Below are 20388 nucleotides of genomic sequence, written 5' to 3' on the forward strand. Positions count from 1 at the left end.
TCCATCTCTTTCTTTTTTAAATTAGCCAGGCCCAGGAGAAGGTAGATGAGGAACTCAGATGGGTCTCACTTGTAACTATTTTGGTTTCATATGCTTCCTTTCTGCTAGAAGTCACCTTCTCACAAATAATACCATTGTCTAGTATGAAAATAATATTAATAATGGCTTTTGATGGGGTGTTTTTCTATCTAGATTTAAAAGCCAGGGAATGTGTTGCAAATAAATGAGGCTTTAACTTGCCTTAAATGTTGGATTCCATCAAGATTTACCAGTTACTAAGCTTGGGGTTAAGCTTTTTGAAGCAGACCGTACTGAGAGGTGCGAAGCTGTTGCCTGGGAAAGGCAGCTTCTGCGTTACGGGTACGTGCGGTTTCCTGATTAACAAGAATTTTACATATTGGTGGTCCTGCCCTAATTGCTAGTCCCTGGGAACTGTGTGTTTTCTCCTGCTTTTGCTGATATTTGCATGCGGTCCTGTTTTAGCCAACATTAGGATGACAACTATCCCCACCGAATTAGGAGACAGCTTTGGTGCCGGCGTTTTCTGCAGGTGCATATGGCATTTAGTCTGCATACGGTGGCTTTTTCAACATGCCAAGGGGTGTATTCAGTTGCTCTGGCAGCATGGCTTTTCTTCTTTCAGTATTTGAGAGCATAATTTCAGTGAAAGTATGTTTCTGAGTGTATGTTCGTCTTGAGGCTTGGAACGAAAGCCTCCTGCTGAAAAGACTGTAATTCTTTCCCCCTCTGAAAAGAGACGTGTTGCTAACTTCTTCGCTTCCATTTCCAGCTGTCCCGTTTCCTCCCACGCAGCGGCTCACTCTGAAGGAGGTGTTTGAGGATGGGAAGCCTAGGCTTGACGTCTTGAAGAGCCACTTGGTAAAGGAAGGCCGCCTGGAAGAGGATGCGGCGCTGAAGATCATCAACGATGGGGCTGCCATCCTTAGGCACGAGAAGACAATGATTGAAGTGGAGGCTCCGATCACAGGTCAGATAGCCTTCTGCAGCTGGAGTCCTAAAGAAGGGCCATCTAGGAAACACGAGCTGCTCAAAGTAGCAGGTTTTCTGCTGTGATCCTTCCCTCAGTGAGGTTTTTTAAACTGCCTGAACTCTCAGAGAGGATTTTGCTGGTGTAGATCGAGTACATCTTTGCAGAAGCTGGATGTAAAGCAGGGGTGGCTTGGGTCAGAGCACAGCCGTGCTATGCTCCTTGTTGCTGTCGTGACCTTTCTTTTCTTAGCATGTAATTCTGTCCCTCTTTTATGCTGTTCTTCCTCCCCTAGTGTGCGGTGACATTCATGGGCAGTTTTTTGACCTGATGAAGTTGTTTGAAGTTGGAGGATCACCCAATAACACCCGCTACCTCTTCCTGGGAGACTACGTGGACAGAGGCTACTTCAGTATAGAGGTGACAAATAAAAGTCGAGCCTGGGGCTGCTAGTACTAAACTAACCAAAAGTGTTGAGCTAAACTAGCAAATACTTCTTTCATGCTGGATTTTATGCTCCAGTCTAGTTTTGCATGCAAGGGACAACATGTAGGTAACTTACAGTAGGGGTTTTGGCAGAAAAGTGATGTCCAAATGCCATGATTTTGAATTGGATCCTCACCCAGTGACAGAGTTAAACAGCAGCAGTGGGGTTAATGATTAAACTCTGGCGCCTGAACTCGAGTTTTAATATCACTTGTAGCTGTCAGTCAGGGGAACAAGAGGGAGAGTTGATTGTATGTTGCAGGCAACAGGATCCTACCAGGCAGTGGGAAGCAAATGTTTAAAAACTTGCAGAATTCAGCTTAGCAGGGAAAAGAAAGCGCTACACTACTGAGTCACTGCTTCCCCACTGTCCCCCTGAAAGCATCAACCTCACAACGCCAGAGACAGGGTCAGGAGAAAGGAGTAATAAATCGCCTGGGCTGTTGTACGTCTCGCTGTGACCCAGGACCTCAGTGCTGAGGCATTTAATTGCGTACCTAGCCGTGCTGTGCCCCTGTGACAATCTGCCTTGTCACAATAACACTGTCACCTTCCAGACATCAGCCAAACCTCTGGCATCGTGTTGGGATTTTGCAGCTCTGTGGGATGCCACCGGGTATTGGTAACATTGCGAATTGTTGGTCTTAAAGGGCAAAGTAATGGATGGGTCCCTGTGGTTGCCACTGGCTCGCGGAAGGCCTGGGAGCGACAGAGCAGGCACTATGGGACAGCTATGAGCAAATGTTGCAAACCCCAAGGGGTTGCAGCCTCCTGGTTTCAGAGGCAGAGCTGGGTGGGAAAGGAGTGCTTATTCCAGTTGGAGGCAACGTAATGGGGTTTTTTTGGGGGGAATGAGGGCATGAAAGGTGGCAAAGAATAACAGAGTAAGTGGTTTCCCTTTGAAGGCGGGGCGGGGCATGCCACAGTGCAGGAAAAGCTGAGCTGTTGGGTCTGCAGAGGAATCTCTCAGTTAAATTTTGGAGAGGAACTCTCATGGACAACGATTAAGGCGGTTAATGCAAGTGCTTCTTTGAAGGATTCTGCAGAGGATTTAGGAGGGTACCGCCAAGAGCTTGCGCTTTAGCAGCATTCTGGCTTGCTTCCAGCCTTGCGCTTTGCGTGTTCCTAAATCCTGACGGTGAGCCAAGGTGTGACGATGAGCCAGTTTCCGGGGTAGCGGGGACGGATGCTCGAAAGGTGGGGTTGCGGCTGTTGGGATTTCTGGTGGTGCTGGCAGGAGGAGCCCCGTAACCCCTGGGGAGGAAGGGGAAGAACAGGCACCTGACCGCTTGTTTGAATGGCTTGTGCAAATTGGATTTGCAGTTTTAAGTGTATTTACCTGGAAAAGAGATTATATTGCAGCACAGCAACTCTTTCTGAGATAAGGTGTGGATTTTTTTTTTGTGTTAACCAAGAAACCTTCAAAAGAGAGTTGCCATACCCTGTGTCTACACAAATTTTACAGATCCTGGGTGGTGAAGTGCTTCTCCCACTCTCTGCTCTCACCCTGTGATTGATTGATGTGACGTGGGGATTTTACTCCCAGATCTGCAGAAGTGAGTGCCTGAGTTGGGGATCAGTGCCCTCGTCTCTTCATGCTGTGATAGTGTTGAAGAATTCCAGGGGAATGGATGATAAGTCTGCCTTGGAGAACAGAGGTGGTGGGAAGAGGCATTTTGCCTTCCTGAGGAGGAAGGCCTGAAAATCATAGGTAAACCTCATCAGGTCTCTGTTGTGGCCTGATGCTCTGACCCAGGGCCTGTGCCAGGCATCCCAGTGTTTTCAGGTTTGAGAGCTTTGGGGTGATCAGTCTTCCTCAGCTCTGGGCAGAAAGTTTTTATTTCATGCTGCTCTTGACCCTCCTCCTTCCCCTTTTCCCCCCGCATCTGTAGAGGGAAAGCCACTGAGCGCTCCGTTACCCCACAGAGCTGGCATTGATCTTTCACGAATCAGGGTGGGCTTTGATTAGTACATGCGGGGGCTGATCCAAATGTCACTGATAAAGCAGAATCTAGAAGACTTGATTCCCTTGTTCCTATTGATGTGTGCCTCTTCTTTCCACCTACTGCAAAGTGCAGCCGATGTGTTTTAAGAGATTCTCACCTGGGTGTGCAGAAACTGGTTTCTAGAGTGAAAGAGGAGGTTTGCAGCTGGTGTGGAGGATCGCGACAAGCAAAGAGTTAACAGTGCCGAATGGGTGTCTTTGCATCATATATTTTTTTTAAGAGACTTCTATAAAATGGCAAAGCTGTAGCAGCTGGCCTCTGAAGTGCAGAGACAGCTGATCTGTGAACATTTGGGGTTTGGAGTTTTGATTGCTTTACCCCAGAGGCTCTGGTGATGGAAAGGCATCCCAGTTTCCCTGTGCTTTCACCACTGGGAAGGTGGAGAGAGCCAGCATCAACAGGCTTGCACGAGTCGCTGCACAAACTTGTGCATCTGTGTGCTGGGTGGGGAATATTATTGAGTGCCTGCCCAGAGCAGCTGATAATCACGACCTTTTAACTGAATGAAATAGGATATAATTGTATGATTGCATCCTGATGCAGGCAATCAGGAAACAAGATGCAAAACTGGGGGCCAAGGAGGTGTTAAGGTAAACCCTCTTGCTTGTTAGCAGCCCAAATAACTCTTGCAAGCTTTCCCCATTGCTACGAGTATTTGGTTGTCAAGGTAAAAGGAGCAGTTTGAGGTTCAGACAAAACCTTTAAAAACCCCTGAAAGCCTCTGTTCAGCAGCTCAGCTGGGTGTCTTCAACAAATTACTTCTGGGCCTCTGGCTTAGGGAAATTCTCATTTAAAAACGTTCATTCCCAGTAAGTATAATGAGGCCACGGAGTGTGGTTTGGTTGGGTTGGTGGTTTGGTTTTGTTTTATTTTTTCTTAAAGAAAAGCATTGTGGGGGGAGCGGGGAGAGAAGCGACCGTGTGAAAGCTGAGATGGCTGATGTCTAGTGGAAGAGGACTCTGCAAAGTGTTTGCTTTCGGTCTGTGCCACAAAGCCTGCTGCGACAGCGAGACTAACTTGCCGCGGACTCAGACGTCGTAGTGAAGGGGCTGACAGGCAGCATGGAAATCGGGCTGGACGCCTCCGTTTGGAGATGCTGATGAGGCAGCATCCTGATGAAGGATTCTCTCGTCAGTCTGCAAGCGGGAAAGATGCTTCCTTCACAGTGCTTTAAGCTTTTAGATACATCTCCTAGCCCTTAGCAAGAGAGGTCTATGCCTGTCTTAGTGAGGGACCATCCCGATCCATGAAGCCAGAATATAATTAATAGAAATGTTTTATTGAATTTTAAAGTGAAACAATTAGTACGACCAAAAATAGTCTCTGGAAAGAGTAGATTTATCAGTAAAGATGGCATGATAATGGCATACACCTTTGCCAGACAACTTTTTCAAATCCAATTACAACGAGACACACGATCATTGTCCAATATTGGACTTGTACACATGGCAATCTTGCCAGGATTGAATGCACTGTTTTATCCAGAATAATACTAAAGAGGTCCAGTCAATGTTGTAAGGTAGATTCGTGGGCTGAACGTGGGACCAGGATGCCAGAGTCTTGCCGTGCTGTTTCTTTGCCTAATCACAAGCTCTGTGTTTATAACTTTCTTGTAAATGCCAGGTTTTTTAAGTGGTGTGAGAGAGTGCGGCATGGCTTGTTGCGGGCAGGTTTGGCAGCAGCCCCTCTTGCATTTGCTCTGGGTTGCAGATAGCAATTCCTCTCGCCGTTCCCCCACCATGACCTGCTGAGCTTTCCCCTTGCGAGTGAAAGGAGGGGAATCAGATGGGAGACACAGGCACGAATGCTTGGCTTTGGGCTTCAAACCGACAGGCAGGATGGGGAAAGAAAGTAGAGTATTAAAGCCTAGTAAGCCATGATTGTCTGGAGTTGCTGCTAGGCTATTGTAAACATGCAGTAATCAATTCCTGGGCACAGTGCCTTGAAAGTCTGGGAAAGGGGTCTGTACAAAACGCCAGGAAGGATCTGAGGCATGCGAGTGTGGAAACCTCCCTTGGTCCTCGTTCCAGCCCCTTTGGAGCTCGCGAGGGCTGTTGAATGTCCTTTACTCATCATTACCCCACTAGTACCTGGCAGCCCCCCACCCCCCAGCCTTGTGAAACAGCTGCAAACCACAGGGAACTGCAGCGATACTGGAGACGTTCGCTCTCGATGCCTGTGGTTTGATTGCTGTGTGTCCAGGAAGAGTTGTGGTCCTGAGTGACTCTGCTCATGTCCACTGCACTTTAAAACACTTCGAATGTATTTTTAAATATCTCTTCTGCAAGTTGCTGCACTTCCGCACGTCCCCAATCCTCCTCTTTATTGATGATGTGTCTTTACTTCCTTGCTTTGCTTTGAACCAGTGATGCCAGGGCTGGTTGCTTTCTCCAGTCCTTAGTAAGTTGCCTGGTTCATTTATAGTGACTTTCACTTTTCAGTTCTCATGCTAGCCCAGAAAAGTGACATTTAGGTTGCAAATACAGGAGCTCAAAGCTTTAAATCAGAGAATAATTATAAATTACTTAGTTGAAAACATTCCTTCTGTTAACAGATGCAGTAAAACGTTATTTTTGCTAGCCTTAACCACAGCTTAAGTTACCTGCCGCTGGCCCCGTTTCTGTTCAGTTTTAAAATTCAGAATTTGCTATCCAGTCATTTTCTGCAGGGTTGAATTCTGAGTTAGACACAGACAGGTGCTTCACAGCTCCTTGGGGTTTTAGGGATCCCTATATGTCACTGGAATGACTAACGTGTAGAGCTTACCTGGCAGGTTCATTGCTTTAAATATGATGATATATAAGATATCTGTACTGGAAACTAACTCTTTTGGTTCTGGAGGTCGTTTCCATGCCCCAGCAGCGGGTTCCCGGAGCTCTGTGCAGCAGATCAGCAATGTTTTTCAGTGTAAAACTGTTGACAGATTTCATGGTTCACATTCTCCAAGTGTGTGCCGTTTCTGTAGCATGTCAGCCTAAAGGGTAAGCTCTTATTAGAGACTTTAATCCAGATCTTCAAGCTTGCTGTCATTATGGGTTGTCCTTCCAGCACTCAAAATCAACAAGGGAAATGTGATAACATTTCCCCATACTAGATACCTGCTGATTTAGCTGTCAGCTTGACAACGTATAGCACAGAAGGGTAAGCTCGTTCGCTTTCCAGCCCTTCCCTCCTTCACCTAGCCTCTTCGGAAAGCCACCACGAAATATTTCTGGGAGCCTGCTGAAAATGATTGTTTCAGTTTGACTTTGGTCTGCGCCTCATCAAAGATGATCTTTTCACAGGTGTTGCTGCTCAGATAGGGGATGTGGAAAGCCCTCTTCAAAGCCAGAAGGCTTTACTAAGCTTGTTTTTTGGCTAGGCTTTTCCTGTTTTGAACTTGAACTTCACATGACTGTAGCGTAAGCAGAAAAACAGAGGCGGGGAAAGTCAGTGAGGAAGATCGAGTTTAATTTTTCTAATGTTTAATGCACTTGATAAAATGTCTGTCAAGATGGCTGTCTGTTATACTTGATGGCCTCTGGTTTCAATTGCAGCGGGACATCTGGAGCGCACATCTCGCTGCGCAGCTGGTTTTGCTTTGCTGCTCTGAAAATGGGCGCTTTTTGCTTTGGTTTCTGCTGGAAGGAAAAGCTGCCCCCACCCAGCGCAGAGCTGGTTTCACTTGAATGCGATCTCATTTGTCACTTCTCCAACTCAGGCCTAATATAGAGAAATGCTCAGTGTGGCTTTCCCCCCACTGGTGAAGTTGGCCAAGATAAGATCTACTGCCGATTATGGAGCTGGGTTTCTATCAGGGTTCCACTTTGAATTCAGCTTGTTGGGTGTCTTCCCAGAAACACTTAGTGAAGTCTACGGATGATTAGTGCCCTATAAAAGGTTTTTATTACATACCATCTCCTCCTTCCCTTTCTTGCAGTGCGTGCTGTATTTATGGAGTTTAAAGATAAACCATCCCAAAACATTGTTTCTCCTTCGAGGGAACCATGAGTGCAGGCACCTCACAGAGTACTTCACCTTTAAGCAGGAATGTAAGTATCAGCAGTATAAGGATTTAAATATATTATCGTGTTGTGACCCAGTGTGGGTCTTTATTTTTGTGCCTGCCGTGAGTTGTATCGGTTAGCTCTGGAGCTATAAAAACCTGTCGTCTGTGTCTTTTTACTGCCTACATAGCTCTTCCCCTGTTTCAGTTCCTGCTAAAAGGGAAAAAAAAAACAAACCCGCAGATATATAAGTCCTGCAAAGTACTGAGTGCTTGTTGATGTGGCCTTCTGGTTACAAAGAATGAGTGTGGATGGAAGAAATGTGAACACATCTTCCCTGTCTCGCTGATGAGCCAGTTGCACGCACCCCCCCTCCCCGACTTTCAGACCCAGCAACATATAATTACTGCCAAATGACTTTCAGCTCCAGATTGTGCAGCTGGGATCAGTGATTACAATTGGAAGCAAATAAAGGATTTGTTCCTCTGTGTTTGCACTAGGGAGAATCATCACCTTTAAGATCATTTTAGACGAGTTAAAGATAGTTTCATGCAGCATTTACATATTTTTAAACCAGCGATGTTGAAAGGTCGAGGGATGACCCCTCTCCCCTGAGGATGACAGTCATTCCTCCAAGTAATTAGAAAAGGTACACACCAGCAAGATGCAGCTCTATTAGGGAGCAGTTGCTCAAGGACCCGACCTCAAGAAATAGTTACGGGCAAGGCACAAGTCCAATCTTGAGCCCTTCAGCTCTGGATGCTGCTGGACAGGGTAAGGCTGGTAGGTAACCGAGCTAATGACATCTGTTTGCTCTGAAATTAGTTGGAAAACATCAGCCAGCTCTCTGCTGGATACTACAGTCATCAGATGGTGGTAGATGAGCTCCTGTTGAGCTGGGCTCGGTTTGAACCAGAAAGCCAGAGGTGGTGGGGTTTTTTTCCCCTTTGGAAAACGGAAGATACTGCCTTTCCGCTTCCTCTATCATACCATGCAGCTGAAAAACCTGTTAGTATCTCTGAAATAAAGCTGGAGAAAAGGTAAACTTCCCATTCATGCACTTTTTTGCTTTAGACAGAGGTGGGTTTTATAGCATTAACGGGGACTTTCTCAAAGATCTGGCTATGTTAACATATTGCTGCCCAGCGAAGGGGCTGCAGATGCGAGAAGAGGCACGCTTGACATGCAGTGATCTCTGTTCCCACTCTCTACTCCTGCTCCTGCACCGAGAGAGATTTCTGAACATACTTGGAGGCTTGCTGTAAAAGCTAGGCTGCTTTCAGAAAGGCCCTGGTATCTCTGTTTAATGTATTGAAACATCCTCTTCACCTCTGTTACGATGAGGCATCCAGTGGAGATTGGGATCGCTCACAGCCCTGAAAGATCCTGTGTGAAGATTCATTTAACTGCAGGTGTCTTGGTCAAATTCTGACTCAGAGCACTCGTGTCCAGCAGAAAAGGCAATTCCTGTCTTAAGTGATTGTGTAATATTGCTGTGCCAAATTAAACAGCTGCTGCATTTCCCAATGTCTAATCTGCTTAGCAGCTGAGACTGGTAAGACTCTTTGAGTTTAGAGGTGCAGTATGAATATAGGAGAGTGATGGGATGGCTTTATTGGTATCCCAAGTTTTCTGTTACAGTGGCAAGCGCCTAGCCTCTTTGCTATGTTAATCTTAGCACAGGTGTTCTAGAAAATAGTTTGAAGGGAAGCTTGTCCAGGTTACCGTGAAGCCTTTTTGTCTTTGTGTCCAACAGGCATTTTCTAAGTCAGCATTTTTACTGATACACAGGTGCAAAGTTCAACATAGACATAGAGTTTCCATATTACCTTCGGATTTAGGTTCCTGGAACTTATTTATCAGCACTTTGGCTGATCAAAGCTTTCCTTAATGCTTCTTATGTCACGTAGGTTTGGATGCATGAATGACTCCTTAAAAAAAAGAAAAGTAAAAAAAAAAAAGCTCTCCTTTCAGGCTGAGCAGTCTTTGTTGTGCAAACGGGTAGATGAATTAAACTCTTGCCTCGTTTCCTCCCTCTGCCCCCATCTTTCCAGGTCGAATCAAGTATTCGGAGCGAGTGTATGATGCGTGTATGGATACATTTGACTGTCTTCCTCTTGCCGCCCTCTTAAACCAGCAATTTCTGTGTGTTCATGGAGGACTGTCTCCAGAAATCACGTGTCTAGATGACATTAGGAAAGTAAGTAACCTCCACGGTCCTTTGACACAGCTTACAAGTAATAGTGTGGTTAATGGCTTGTTTGATTCCTGCACGGAGTTCCAGGCTGAGGCTCCTGTGCTCCGCATGTCCGCACTGCAGGTGCGTGTCTGCCGCTGCAGCTGGCACCAGCGTCGTCCTGATTTTGTGTGCGTTTTTCAGTTAGACAGGTTTAAGGAGCCTCCGGCCTTTGGTCCGATGTGTGACCTGCTCTGGTCCGATCCATCAGAGGATTACGGCAATGAGAAAACGCTGGAGCATTTCGCCCACAACACTGTTCGAGGCTGCTCCTATTTCTACAGGTAAGCGGTGTTTTAGGGGGCTCTGATGGACTAGAGCTTTTGTCTGCCCTTACACTGAGGTGTACGGGGAGATAACGCGCTGTTCAGATCACTCTGTGGGACTTTACAGTGTACCTGGCTCTGAAATAGCCTTCAGTGGTCTCTAATGTTTGTTTTTACTTCTTCTGTAATGTTGAGCTCTCTTTGTCTATGCTGCTCCATGAAATTGCGGTATCGGACAGCAGAGATGCTTCTTTTAGCTGGCAGAGTTTCTTCAAATGGCTTTTAGGCATTGGGCGGTACCAGGAGCTCTCGGAAATGACTTTTTCCTGTCTAAAAGAGAAGCATTTGTGCTGACAGGCGACTTGTAGCCCGGCTGATAGGGAGGATTTGGCACCAGGGGATCTGTTTAACAGAATGCTTTGCAATTAATTTTTGAATGATGTAATATATACTGGCCTTGTTCAGGGATGCTGGACACAAACCGAATGCGTGTTGCAAGTGGCTGGTTCCTGCAAACAAGACGGTGGGTGCTGCCTGTTCTCCTGTGCTACATGCTAACGTATACTTGCTTTTTTTTTTTTCCCCCAGTTATCCTGCAGTTTGTGAATTTTTGCAGAACAATAGTTTGTTATCTGTAATCCGAGCTCACGAAGCCCAGGACGCTGGGTAAGTGCTGCAGCCTGGCAGCTGAGCAGGCCCCGTCTGCGCTCGTGCTATCCTTAGCAAGACCGGTATGTTTAACACTTCACCTGTTTTCCAGGTACCGAATGTACAGGAAGAGCCAGACAACAGGCTTTCCGTCGTTAATCACAATCTTCTCTGCACCAAATTACTTAGATGTCTATAACAACAAGGGTAAGGCTGGCAAGGCCACGGCTCTGCTGCTGTCCTCGCACGCTTAGGAAATACCTCTCCACGTTCCCTTGCCCACTCTGCCCTCTCCTCCGCTCGCATTCTTCTGCGTGGAATGAAAAAGAGCTTTATATGTTAAACTGACGGCAGCTGGGGGGCTGGAAGTGGCTGGGCCTCTGACTCAAAGACTTAATGTATTACTGTGACAATTAGCTGTCAAGTTATAAAGCCTAGAATGATGCTTTCATTTCCAGCCACATGACAACTAAGTGCTATTGATGAATGCTGCCATAAAAGAGAAGCTGCTAGTATAGGCAAGCTTTTAACTTCACCCTGCCCCTAAAACCCTGTGAGTATGATGGGGAACTTTCTTCAACTGTGGCGGGTTTTTTTGCCACTTACTTTGGATTTTGGCCCTGTGTTAGTCACTTTGGATTTGCATACATTTTAACAGCTTTGTTAAATTGACCTTCACTCTTATGATGAGCTTTAGTGAATAAATAAGTGAAAAATAGTGAGAAAAGTATTGGGTAACCCAAAAAATATTGCTTAAGCCTTCTCATTTTGGAGAGCTGATAGTTTGATTCCGCGTGAGTGAGACCTCTTGTTGGCAATGAAGTTTCATGAGCGCGGGTACAGCGCCCAGAAGCTGACAGTGCCTATGGACATGTCATCTTTCCTTTTCTCTTCTAGCTGCTGTACTCAAATACGAAAACAATGTCATGAACATCAGGCAGTTCAACTGTTCCCCTCATCCGTACTGGCTTCCAAACTTCATGGATGTCTTCACATGGTCTTTGCCTTTTGTAGGGGAAAAGGGTAAGAGAGATTTGGATTTCTGTGATGAGTTGCCCGGTGACTGGTCACAGTACCCTGAGTGTTAGACACCTGTCCCACGGGCTGTGGAATGTGTTTGGAGAGTAATGTAACTCGTTAATACCAGATAGCACTGGGAAGTAGATCAGGTTCAAGGAGATGACATGAACTTTATGCAGTAATATGCAGAAAATAACTGTCGATACCTGTTTTAGAAAGTTTTACCAATCAAACGATCCCTTCTTGCTATTTCTGCATTGCCGATGGAGCCGATCTTGGGTGGCGTAGCCCCACCTCAGAATTTGGAGACATTCCTCTTGCTCTGGTTTGTAACAGAGAAATGAAAATCTCCTGTTGGCTTCTGGCCCACCAAAAAGGAAGCATTCACTTCAGTTTAAAGGCTTATTTCATTCTGAAGGAGGCGAGGCTTAAAATATGACCAAGACTTTGCCTCAATTTCTCAGCAAAAGGGTTTTTACATCTCCTGGTGAGTTTAAATTCCACTCCAGCATTGGATGCTTGGAGTATAACTTAAAGATCTGAAGTGCAAAAGGCCTTTTGACTTTGAGGAAGCAAAGGTTGAATTTTCCCCCTAGATCTTTGACATTCCTGGAGCCAGGTGGCCTGTTGTGCAGCTCGGGGTGGGGTGGTGGGACCTTCAGCGGGCCCAGGCTGTTCTGCATGAATGTTGGCACCCCACTCCCCACGTCTGTTTCATCTGTGATGTGCTTGGACTGCATCCACCTCCTTGGCAGAAGGTGTAAAGTATGTCGTCTGCTCTGGGTACTGCTGCGAGGTACCAGCAGTATGCGGCTAAAAGTGTCTTTGGGCTTCCACTTCCAGAGTATAAATGACCTTGAAATCGTTTGCTTGTCCAGCTCGTCCTCCAAATATCTCTTGCCTGCCAAGAGCGCGCACCAGGCCTCTCTAATATTCCTGTCTGTACCTCTTACAGTCACAGAAATGCTCGTTAACATCCTCAACATATGCTCCGATGATGAGTTGATTTCAGATGGCGATGAGACATTGGAAGGTAAAAAACGCTGTTACGACCGAGCTGGTAACAGTGGCGGGGTGAAAGTGGGGAAGGTGTATGGTGCTAGCTCGAGAGCTATCAGCACTTGATTTATAGCTGGATGCCCAGCTGGGGTCTCCAGTTCCTTTTTGGCCAACCCTTGTGCAGTTCTGGGTAGGAAATGCTTTTTTTTCCTTTGCTATTCAGTCACAGAGAAATTAAATTATATTCACTGCGACAGACGCTTCTTGCCAGCTACTCTGGAGAATGGTTTCCTGCTCCTTACAGAGACTGCTTCCCAAGTGGTTATTTTTTTTCCCCCAATTCAAAATTTTCTGCACCAAAATATCTACCCAGTCTTCTCATCTGTTGCAGTGAACTCCTCTGTAAAGTGGCTTCTCATGTCACCTCCGCCCCCCCCAAAAAAAAAAAAACAAACAAACAAAAAAAAAAAAACCCAAAAAACCAAACAACTAGAACGCGGTTTTTGGCCCTGGTTTTAAGCTATGCATGAAAGGGAAAAAAGCAGTTGCTGGGCTGATCTGCAGTTTCTGTGTCGGGGGGGATCGCTTGAGAGCGAGGTGGTGACCCAGAGGAAGCTCGGGTGCAGACGTGGGGCCGCGGGCATGCGCGGGGAGGGTCCGGGGGAGCTGCCTGTACAGATCCGCGTAGGGAGAAGGACAGTCAGTCCCGCAGAGAAGCAGAACACCCTTGTGGTACAACAAGGTGCCGCTGCTTCGGTCAACAGGTTGAGACTTTAACCCGCTTCTCCCATTGCATTTCGTTTTTGTTTTTTTTCTTTCTCCCTCCCATGAAAATTAAATTTGTTTCTTCTATCTCTGTCTTCATCTACTTGTTTCTTGGTGTCTCCTCTCCCTGAAGATCACTACATTTCAAGCTATCAGAAAGGTACCCAGCTAGAATTTGCTACAAGCTTAATTTTCACTGCCTGTGCCACCAGATTCCTTGGAGTGGATTTGAATAGCTGACTAGTTGGGCAGTCTCTTCATCCCCTTTCAGTTTTAACATAAGCGCCGTGTGTTTTTTAACCCTTCTGCGTTCCTCCAGGAACTTGAGAAACGGGGTCACGTTTCTATCTGACTTCTGAATGCAGCCACCTAGTGCATGGCTGAGCCATCGGTGCATGTTAGACCTCCGGTTTGGCTTGTACTGTCCTAATGTGTAGTTGGGCCATGTGAGGAATCTCAGCTGAGAGGAGATGTATTTGTTACCTCTTTTACTTTGATTTTTTGTTTGTTTTCAGTTACCCTCCATGCTTTTCTCTCATGTTCGGTCTGTATAGCGGAAGGGGAGTTCACATATCTCACTTTGTGTTTGTGTGGGGTCAAAGCAGAGTTGCAAGGCTCCGGCCAGCCATTCACCGTGCGCGTTGGATGCCAAAGCTGATGCTTGCGTGACACTCCTCCCCGCGGCGAGCACAGCCCAGTGTTCTGCAGTGTTCATCAGCAGTCAGATTCGTCAGTGTTCTGCCTTGCAAAACTGTGTCTACATGGCTGAGTCATTTGTGTTACATCCTGTGTAGTGTGATCAAACCTGGTGAGCTTCGAACGAGACCTATCCGATCCGTTTCCTTTGGTGGTTCTACTCTCTTTAGACCTTTTAAGTCCGTGTATCATCTCGTTGGTGTTGCCCTTCTCACTGCCATCCTGACCGCCATCCTCTCAGCACTGTTCTCTCAAGAGTGTAGCTGTGAATCTGTAAACCATGATTTCTTTTCCTGGAGTCAGGCAGGTGCTTCATATTGACATTACCCGTGCCTGGAAAGCAGGAAACCTTAAACATGCTGGTGTTTGTTTTTTCTCTCCCTAAGGTGGGACAACAGTCCGTAAAGAGATCATCAGGAATAAGATTAGAGCCATTGGGAAGATGGCACGTGTCTTCTCGGTTCTTCGGTAAGGAAGAAGCTTGTGATGTGGGGTCTGGGTAGTGGTGGACATGGGTCAGGCTGCTCGGGGCAGGCAGAGCCCTGCTGGGGGGCGGAAATCTTACAAGGCCATTGCTTCAGAGTAGGTGGCAAAGGCTCTAGGTCATGGTTTCTGTACTGCCTGATGGTTCTCTTGACTCCTAGAAACCTTAACCTCAAGCACCAGCCCCTTCGGCAACAGAAGTACTGCTGATTAGGTGTATTTAGCACTTCCAGGACGCGTTTGCTGTGCCGTGGCTGTGATGCGTCATGGCTGAGTAAGCAACGGTCCTGTGTTTAGGAGGCAGGGTTGTGCTCGGTGCCCAGCAGGTCAGACACGTGCTGTCTGTGGTCAGCACAGGGCAGACTCCAGCTTTCATGCCATTCACTGCTATAATAGTCTTGTGTGGATCTAACCGAGCATTGCATTTATCTCTCGGTAACCGGTTGTGTTGCCTCTTATTTGCAGAGAGGAGAGCGAGAGCGTGCTGACTCTCAAAGGCCTGACTCCCACAGGTACACTGCCCCTGGGAGTGCTCTCAGGGGGGAGGCAGACCCTACAGACTGGTGAGTATGAACGAGCCTCCTCTCTGCAACGCTGCATCCCCTCTGCAGGTTTATACCTGGCCCTCAGCTGCCCCGAAACCCGTTCGATCGGTTCCCGTAGGCGTACTTCAGGGTGCCAGGGGTCCCGAGAGATGATTCAGGCCCGCGGGGAGGAGGGATTCAGAAATAGGAAAAAGCAGAAATGTAGGTGGGGATGTGGAGAGCCTTCCAAGATGTCCCCGTATACCCTCGAGGAGGGGAACGCGAGGAAAAAAAGACAACAAACAGCATCCCGCCTAAAGCATGTGTATTGCTTTATTGTATGTTTCTGCAACAATTTTTATTGTTTATTTCCCTTCTAACGCTGCATGACAAGCATCCTCTGCTTCACCTATCTGCTGCTGTTGTGTGATAACGTATATATGAATGTAACAGTAAACACGCCTGCTTGTTTGTTCTTCGTTAAAAGAAACCCCTCCGATTTCGACCCTGTGAAATTGTGAATCCCAAACAGAGGAAGCTTAGATTTAGTTGAAGGAAGGAGATTCTTCCAGGCCTGTATAAAAAATAATTTTTAAAAATAATAAAATCATAAAAATAATAAAAATTTATGATTTCATGAATCCCAAACAGAGGAAGCTTAGATTTAGTTGAAGAAAGGAGATTCTTCCAGGCCTGTATGTTTCATATTAAAACTTCTCTTGGCCCCCTGGTTTCAATCTGGTTTTGGAGGTTTCTCTTCTGTGCTTGCTGGCAAATACTTCGCTCCCTCCCTCAGCAGCCAACTGGTCTGTCTTAGTGTGCTGAGAGCAGGACCCGAGCTAGTGACCTGCGTGCTTTAAACTCGCAGGGCAGGGAGATTGGCCGATGGTCAGGGAATGAGTTATCATAGCAACATGTGTCCCCAGAGGGAATCCTGTAATCTGGTGTTTTAATCCTTTCCTGCCGCCAGCCTTTGAATGCTGGCATCTAACCAGCCTGCTTTCCCCTTCCTATCAGTGCTAGGTAGTTTCCTGTGGGCTCAGAAGAGGGCTTGTTCTGGGATCGCCTTGCCTTGATTAAATAGTTCACAAGTGAAAAACGTGTAAATATTGCTGCCCGCTCCTGGGCGTGGGGAGGATGCGGTGTTGCTCCCGAACTCGTGGGTTACTCTGCCCGCGGAGGAGTGTGAAATTTTCTTTTTCTTTCTTTTTTTCCTTTTTTTATAGCAACCGTAATGGTTTCTGTCGCCCCAGTTCTGCTGCAGGCATGGGAACAGAGTCTGAGTGGGAAGGCGGCTGTTACAGCTCGGCTCGAGCAGCCAGCTCGCTCGTGGTGCCGCAGCTTTGCCCCTGCAGCTGACAGCGCAGGGAGCGGGTCGTGCTGTGATGCCCTCCTGCACCTTCACCCCTCCGGGGGGGTCCTCGAAGGGGGCAGCTGCCCGCTAGCCCCAGTAAAGCAGCTAAGATTTGTGCATCTCCCTGAGACAGGACAAACAAGCTGGACCTTTTGCTGCTGCCTTACCTGACCCTGCCTGCTGCCTCCTCCCGTGGCTGCAGCCTTCCCACCCCTTGCTGCTCCCGGCACCCCGTGCTCCCCTCAGCAGCACCCTGCTTTTCCTGCCCTTCTCACGCTCCTTTCCCCGTCGTGCCTCCTTCTCTCACCCCTTCCCGTTTCGCACATCCCTTCGCACCACACCGTCTGCTCGCAGCAGCCTCCTGGTGAGCGTACGGGCGCTCCTTCAGCAGCTGTGCTGGGAGCCCGTCTGCTCGGTGGGCAGAGGAGGGGGCTGCCCCGCTTTTGGGGTGCCTCTGCACCCCAGAAGAGGAGAGCCAGGGCTGCAGGTAGCAGTGGCGGGGCCTTTTCCCTCCCTGAGCCTCCTGCCAACCTTTCACAGCACGGCTTGGCAAAATCGTCTGAGTAAAGACACCAAATCTGGAGCGAAGATGTTCAGCTACAGCTCCATTCTTCCTCCGTGGCCTCTCAAGAACCACGTGGCCTTTGCATTGTGTCCAAAGCAAAAAAACCTGTGGTGTTTTGAGGCTAAAAGCGGGGGATCTGTTCTAGGGAAGGGCCTCCTCCCAGATGTTGAGGCAGGGACTACCAAAACTTGGACAGCTGCTGCAGCAGATTTAGGAAGGGGGACGTTGCTCAGCTTTATGGTGCCTTGTTGCTTGGTAACGCTTTTAGGAGGTGGAGCTGAAGTCAAAGTGGATTTGAAGTGTCAGCCTGGGTTTTTTTTTGTTATAATTCAATGCATCGGGAGTGGAGCAGCGTGGTATCTGCTGCTGGCTGCCCTCCCCCAGGGAATAAACTGCCCCTCTCTTCCCCACTGCTCCAAAAAAGTAATCATGTCCCTCAGGGTCACTTCCTTTACGTGGCTCTGGCGGTCGGGGCTTTGCTCTGGGATGAATTCTGCATAATTCACCTTCCAAAGGTGGCCAGGGTGCCCTAGAGCCACCGAAACGGGAGCAGGGGGGCTGTAAATGCAGGTGGAGACCCATGGCTTAGTCTGAGACTGTCGCCGCCACTGCCGTGGGACGCCTGCGTGGCCGAGCCCTCCAGCGCATGCAGCAGCAAGCCATCTCTCTGCTTCTGTTTCTTTCCATCGGATTTGTCTGTGTGACAAGTCCGGCGAACGTGAGGAAAGGAGACTCCCCCGTGTGAGCGCTCAGCAGATGCTAAACCCGAGGGAGTCCCCTTCCAGCCTTCCTCTCAAGCTCCTGTCACCTTTTTTTCCTCTTGCCGGTTGGTTTTGATTGCGGTCGTCTCCACTGGGGCTGGGAGGCTGTGGGCTCTGCGTTCGCAGCGATGATGTTAGATCACTCACTGTCACTTTTTTTTCTGTCTTCCATTTTTGCATGCCACTGTTCTTCTGTATTGCAGCCACAGTAGAAGCGGTAGAGGCACGGGAAGGTATGGCTAGAATCCGGCGAGAGACTCAAATCATCTCTGTGTGTGCGTGCGCTAATTTTAAAGAGCTTTATCGGCCTTATGGAAGCTTTTTACTCTTGCATCACCAGAAGTGGGGGAGGATGGGCCCCTGCTGGGAAGCAAAAAATACACAGCGGGCTGGTTCAAGTCTATTTTAGCCTTAATGAAGCTATTGCTTGGTGCAATACCTTTATTCCGAGAGCGCCCTGTCTCTGGAGCGGTTTGTGCTCTGGTGTCTCAAGACCTTGATGTTGGGGTCCTGCAATTTGATCTCAGATGCCTCGTGGCTGAGTTCATCCCCTGGGTAACTCGATCGGGTGAAGGCTGCCAGCACGCTTGGTCAAAACCATCTAGGAAGTAGCGGATTGCGCGGCTCTGATGTAATCCTTGCCTTCCCCGCGGGTGGGCTGAGGTGGTCCCAGCGTGGAGAAGCAGTTTCCCCCCCATAGTTTGTGTAGAAATGACAGATTCGTGAGGTCTGGGGAGGTTTTCCTCCTCGATAGCTCCATTCAACTACTGATGAATGGGGCCGTACCTCTGTGCAGAGAACTTTCTGATTACCAAGGCAAGTTTTGTTTGTAAACCGGCCAAGTCCGTGTAAAAAGATTCGGCACAAACCCCTTTTTCTTAAATTATCTGTAATACAAAGAAGTTAAACGTTTGGTCCGTATCATCACTGCGAGGATGATGTACTCGGCCTCGTAGTGACGAAACGATACGCCTGTCCTTGGTGGGATTTCATCACTCGTGAGACTGCCTGTGTGTCTCCTGGTCATGCAAGAAGCGTTGCGTTTGTGATCCGAGGACTAGCTGTACCCCTCTCCTGGTGTTGCAGCGTGTGGTTTGTGTTGGAGTTGAAGCCTTGTGTTGGTGTCTTTGTTGTGTTGGTTTGGTTTTGCCTCTTTTTTTTTTGTGCGTGGTTTGTTTTTTTTTTTTTTTTTTAGTATCCTGTTTTTCAGCTTTGAAAGTTTCCTGAGATTTCTCTGTTCGGGCCATTGAGCACTTGTCTGGTCTTCAAGTTCCTACTAAACTCGGTTAAAAGAGGAACCATTAGGGTGCAGAGCGAGTCGCTGCAGTCTGGATCCTAGGCTTTGCTGCTGTGACCTAGCAGCAAAGACTTCAACTTCCCAGCCGCGCTGTGGTACCCACATGAGCTGGCGATGCCAAAAATCACCTGCGGACCCATCTCACGGTTCCCGTAGCCAGACACGTGCTTTCTGTCGCCCTGACTCTGTCCTGTACGCGTCTGGCATGTGCTAAAGGGCTCCCACCCGGGGCTCCGCGGCTCAGACTAACTCCTCTGTCTCGGCCCATCTCTCTGCAGCCATTCGTGGATTTTCACCGCAGCACAAGATCCGCAGCTTCGAAGAAGCCAGAGGTCTGGATCGCATTAACGAACGCATGCCGCCGCGCAAAGATTCAATGCACTCAGACGGGCCGGTGAACTTGGTAACCTCAACAAACTCTGCGGACAAGAATGGCACAGGGAAGAAAGCCCAGTAACGGTCCGAGCGCCCAATCTGCACCACTAAAGGATCCAAAACTTAATGAATTTTATTTATTTATTATTGGGGTGGGGTGGGGGCAGGGGAGAAACCAACTTCACCTGGAGGCACGTTCATAATCCAGTTTGCATCCATTCTGTAAGAAAGGTGACCATTTTGTAATTTTTTTATTTATGTTCAATATATAAAAAGTCCATCTTTTTTTAATTTAGAAACCAATCTAACTGCTAGTGCATATATGAAGTGTTGTGCTGTACAGCTGACCTCTCCTCCACGAGAGGCAAACCTCTGTGGGGGGATTAAAAGAAACAAAAACAGTCCCAGGCAACTTGGGTCGTTGACTTTTGGTACAATTCTAAGTTAGCCTGTGCTTTCAAAAGCAGGTCCTTCCGTTGAAAAATAGGGTTGGTTTGGTTTTTCTTTTCACAACTCTCTTCTTCCCAGAGTTTGCTGTTTGTTTTTCTTCAACTTCTTGCCTACCTGCATCTGCTGCTTTGGTAACCGAATCTGCGGAGGGCACGTTGCGTGGGGCAGCTGGCTGGGATCTGTCCCTTCTCCAAGGTGACATCCAAATACTCACGATTAGCTCTAAAGCACTCCAGTGTGTTATACCAATCACGGCGCCTTTTCCTTCAGTAATTCAGTTTTTATTCCAGTGAAGCCCCAAGCAAAAATAAAAAAGTAACCTCTTAATGAGAACGGGAAGGCAGGCGGGAGAAGCGCTGCCCCTTGTTGCAGCTCTTCCCGAAGCTTTGGCCGTGGGGACTCGGTGCGGCCAGCTCTACGCCAGACTCTTGTCAGCTGGGGCTGTCCATGTGGCAGAAATCCCTCTGGGATTCCCTCTGATTC

General features: G+C 47.8%; 1 protein-coding gene across 4 annotated transcripts in view; it reads left to right on the plus strand.

Moving 5' to 3' along the window:
• Nucleotides 1–19857, plus strand: part of PPP3CC (protein phosphatase 3 catalytic subunit gamma) — a 34706-nt gene extending 14849 nt beyond the window's left edge. The window contains exons 2-15 of one of the 4 annotated variants that reach the window (XM_075074762.1): nt 791–988; nt 1284–1408; nt 7400–7511; nt 9521–9666; nt 9847–9986; nt 10557–10634; nt 10729–10823; nt 11514–11639; nt 12592–12669; nt 13534–13560; nt 14483–14564; nt 15045–15142; nt 17987–18016; nt 19359–19857. In XM_075074762.1, coding sequence (XP_074930863.1) covers nt 791–988; nt 1284–1408; nt 7400–7511; nt 9521–9666; nt 9847–9986; nt 10557–10634; nt 10729–10823; nt 11514–11639; nt 12592–12669; nt 13534–13560; nt 14483–14564; nt 15045–15142; nt 17987–18016; nt 19359–19537 — 1514 coding nt within the window. In that variant the 3' untranslated portion in view covers nt 19538–19857. The remainder of the gene's footprint in view (nt 1–790; nt 989–1283; nt 1409–7399; nt 7512–9520; nt 9667–9846; nt 9987–10556; nt 10635–10728; nt 10824–11513; nt 11640–12591; nt 12670–13533; nt 13561–14482; nt 14565–15044; nt 15143–17986; nt 18017–19358) is intronic. The other 3 variants (XM_075074764.1, XM_075074763.1, XM_075074765.1) reach the window with 3 other exon arrangements.
• The last annotated feature ends 531 nt before the right edge of the window (nt 19858–20388 follow it).

The sequence above is a fragment of the Phalacrocorax aristotelis genome, chromosome 24, assembly GCF_949628215.1.
Source record: "Phalacrocorax aristotelis chromosome 24, bGulAri2.1, whole genome shotgun sequence".
In the NCBI taxonomy this organism is placed as follows: Eukaryota; Metazoa; Chordata; class Aves; order Suliformes; family Phalacrocoracidae; genus Phalacrocorax; species Phalacrocorax aristotelis.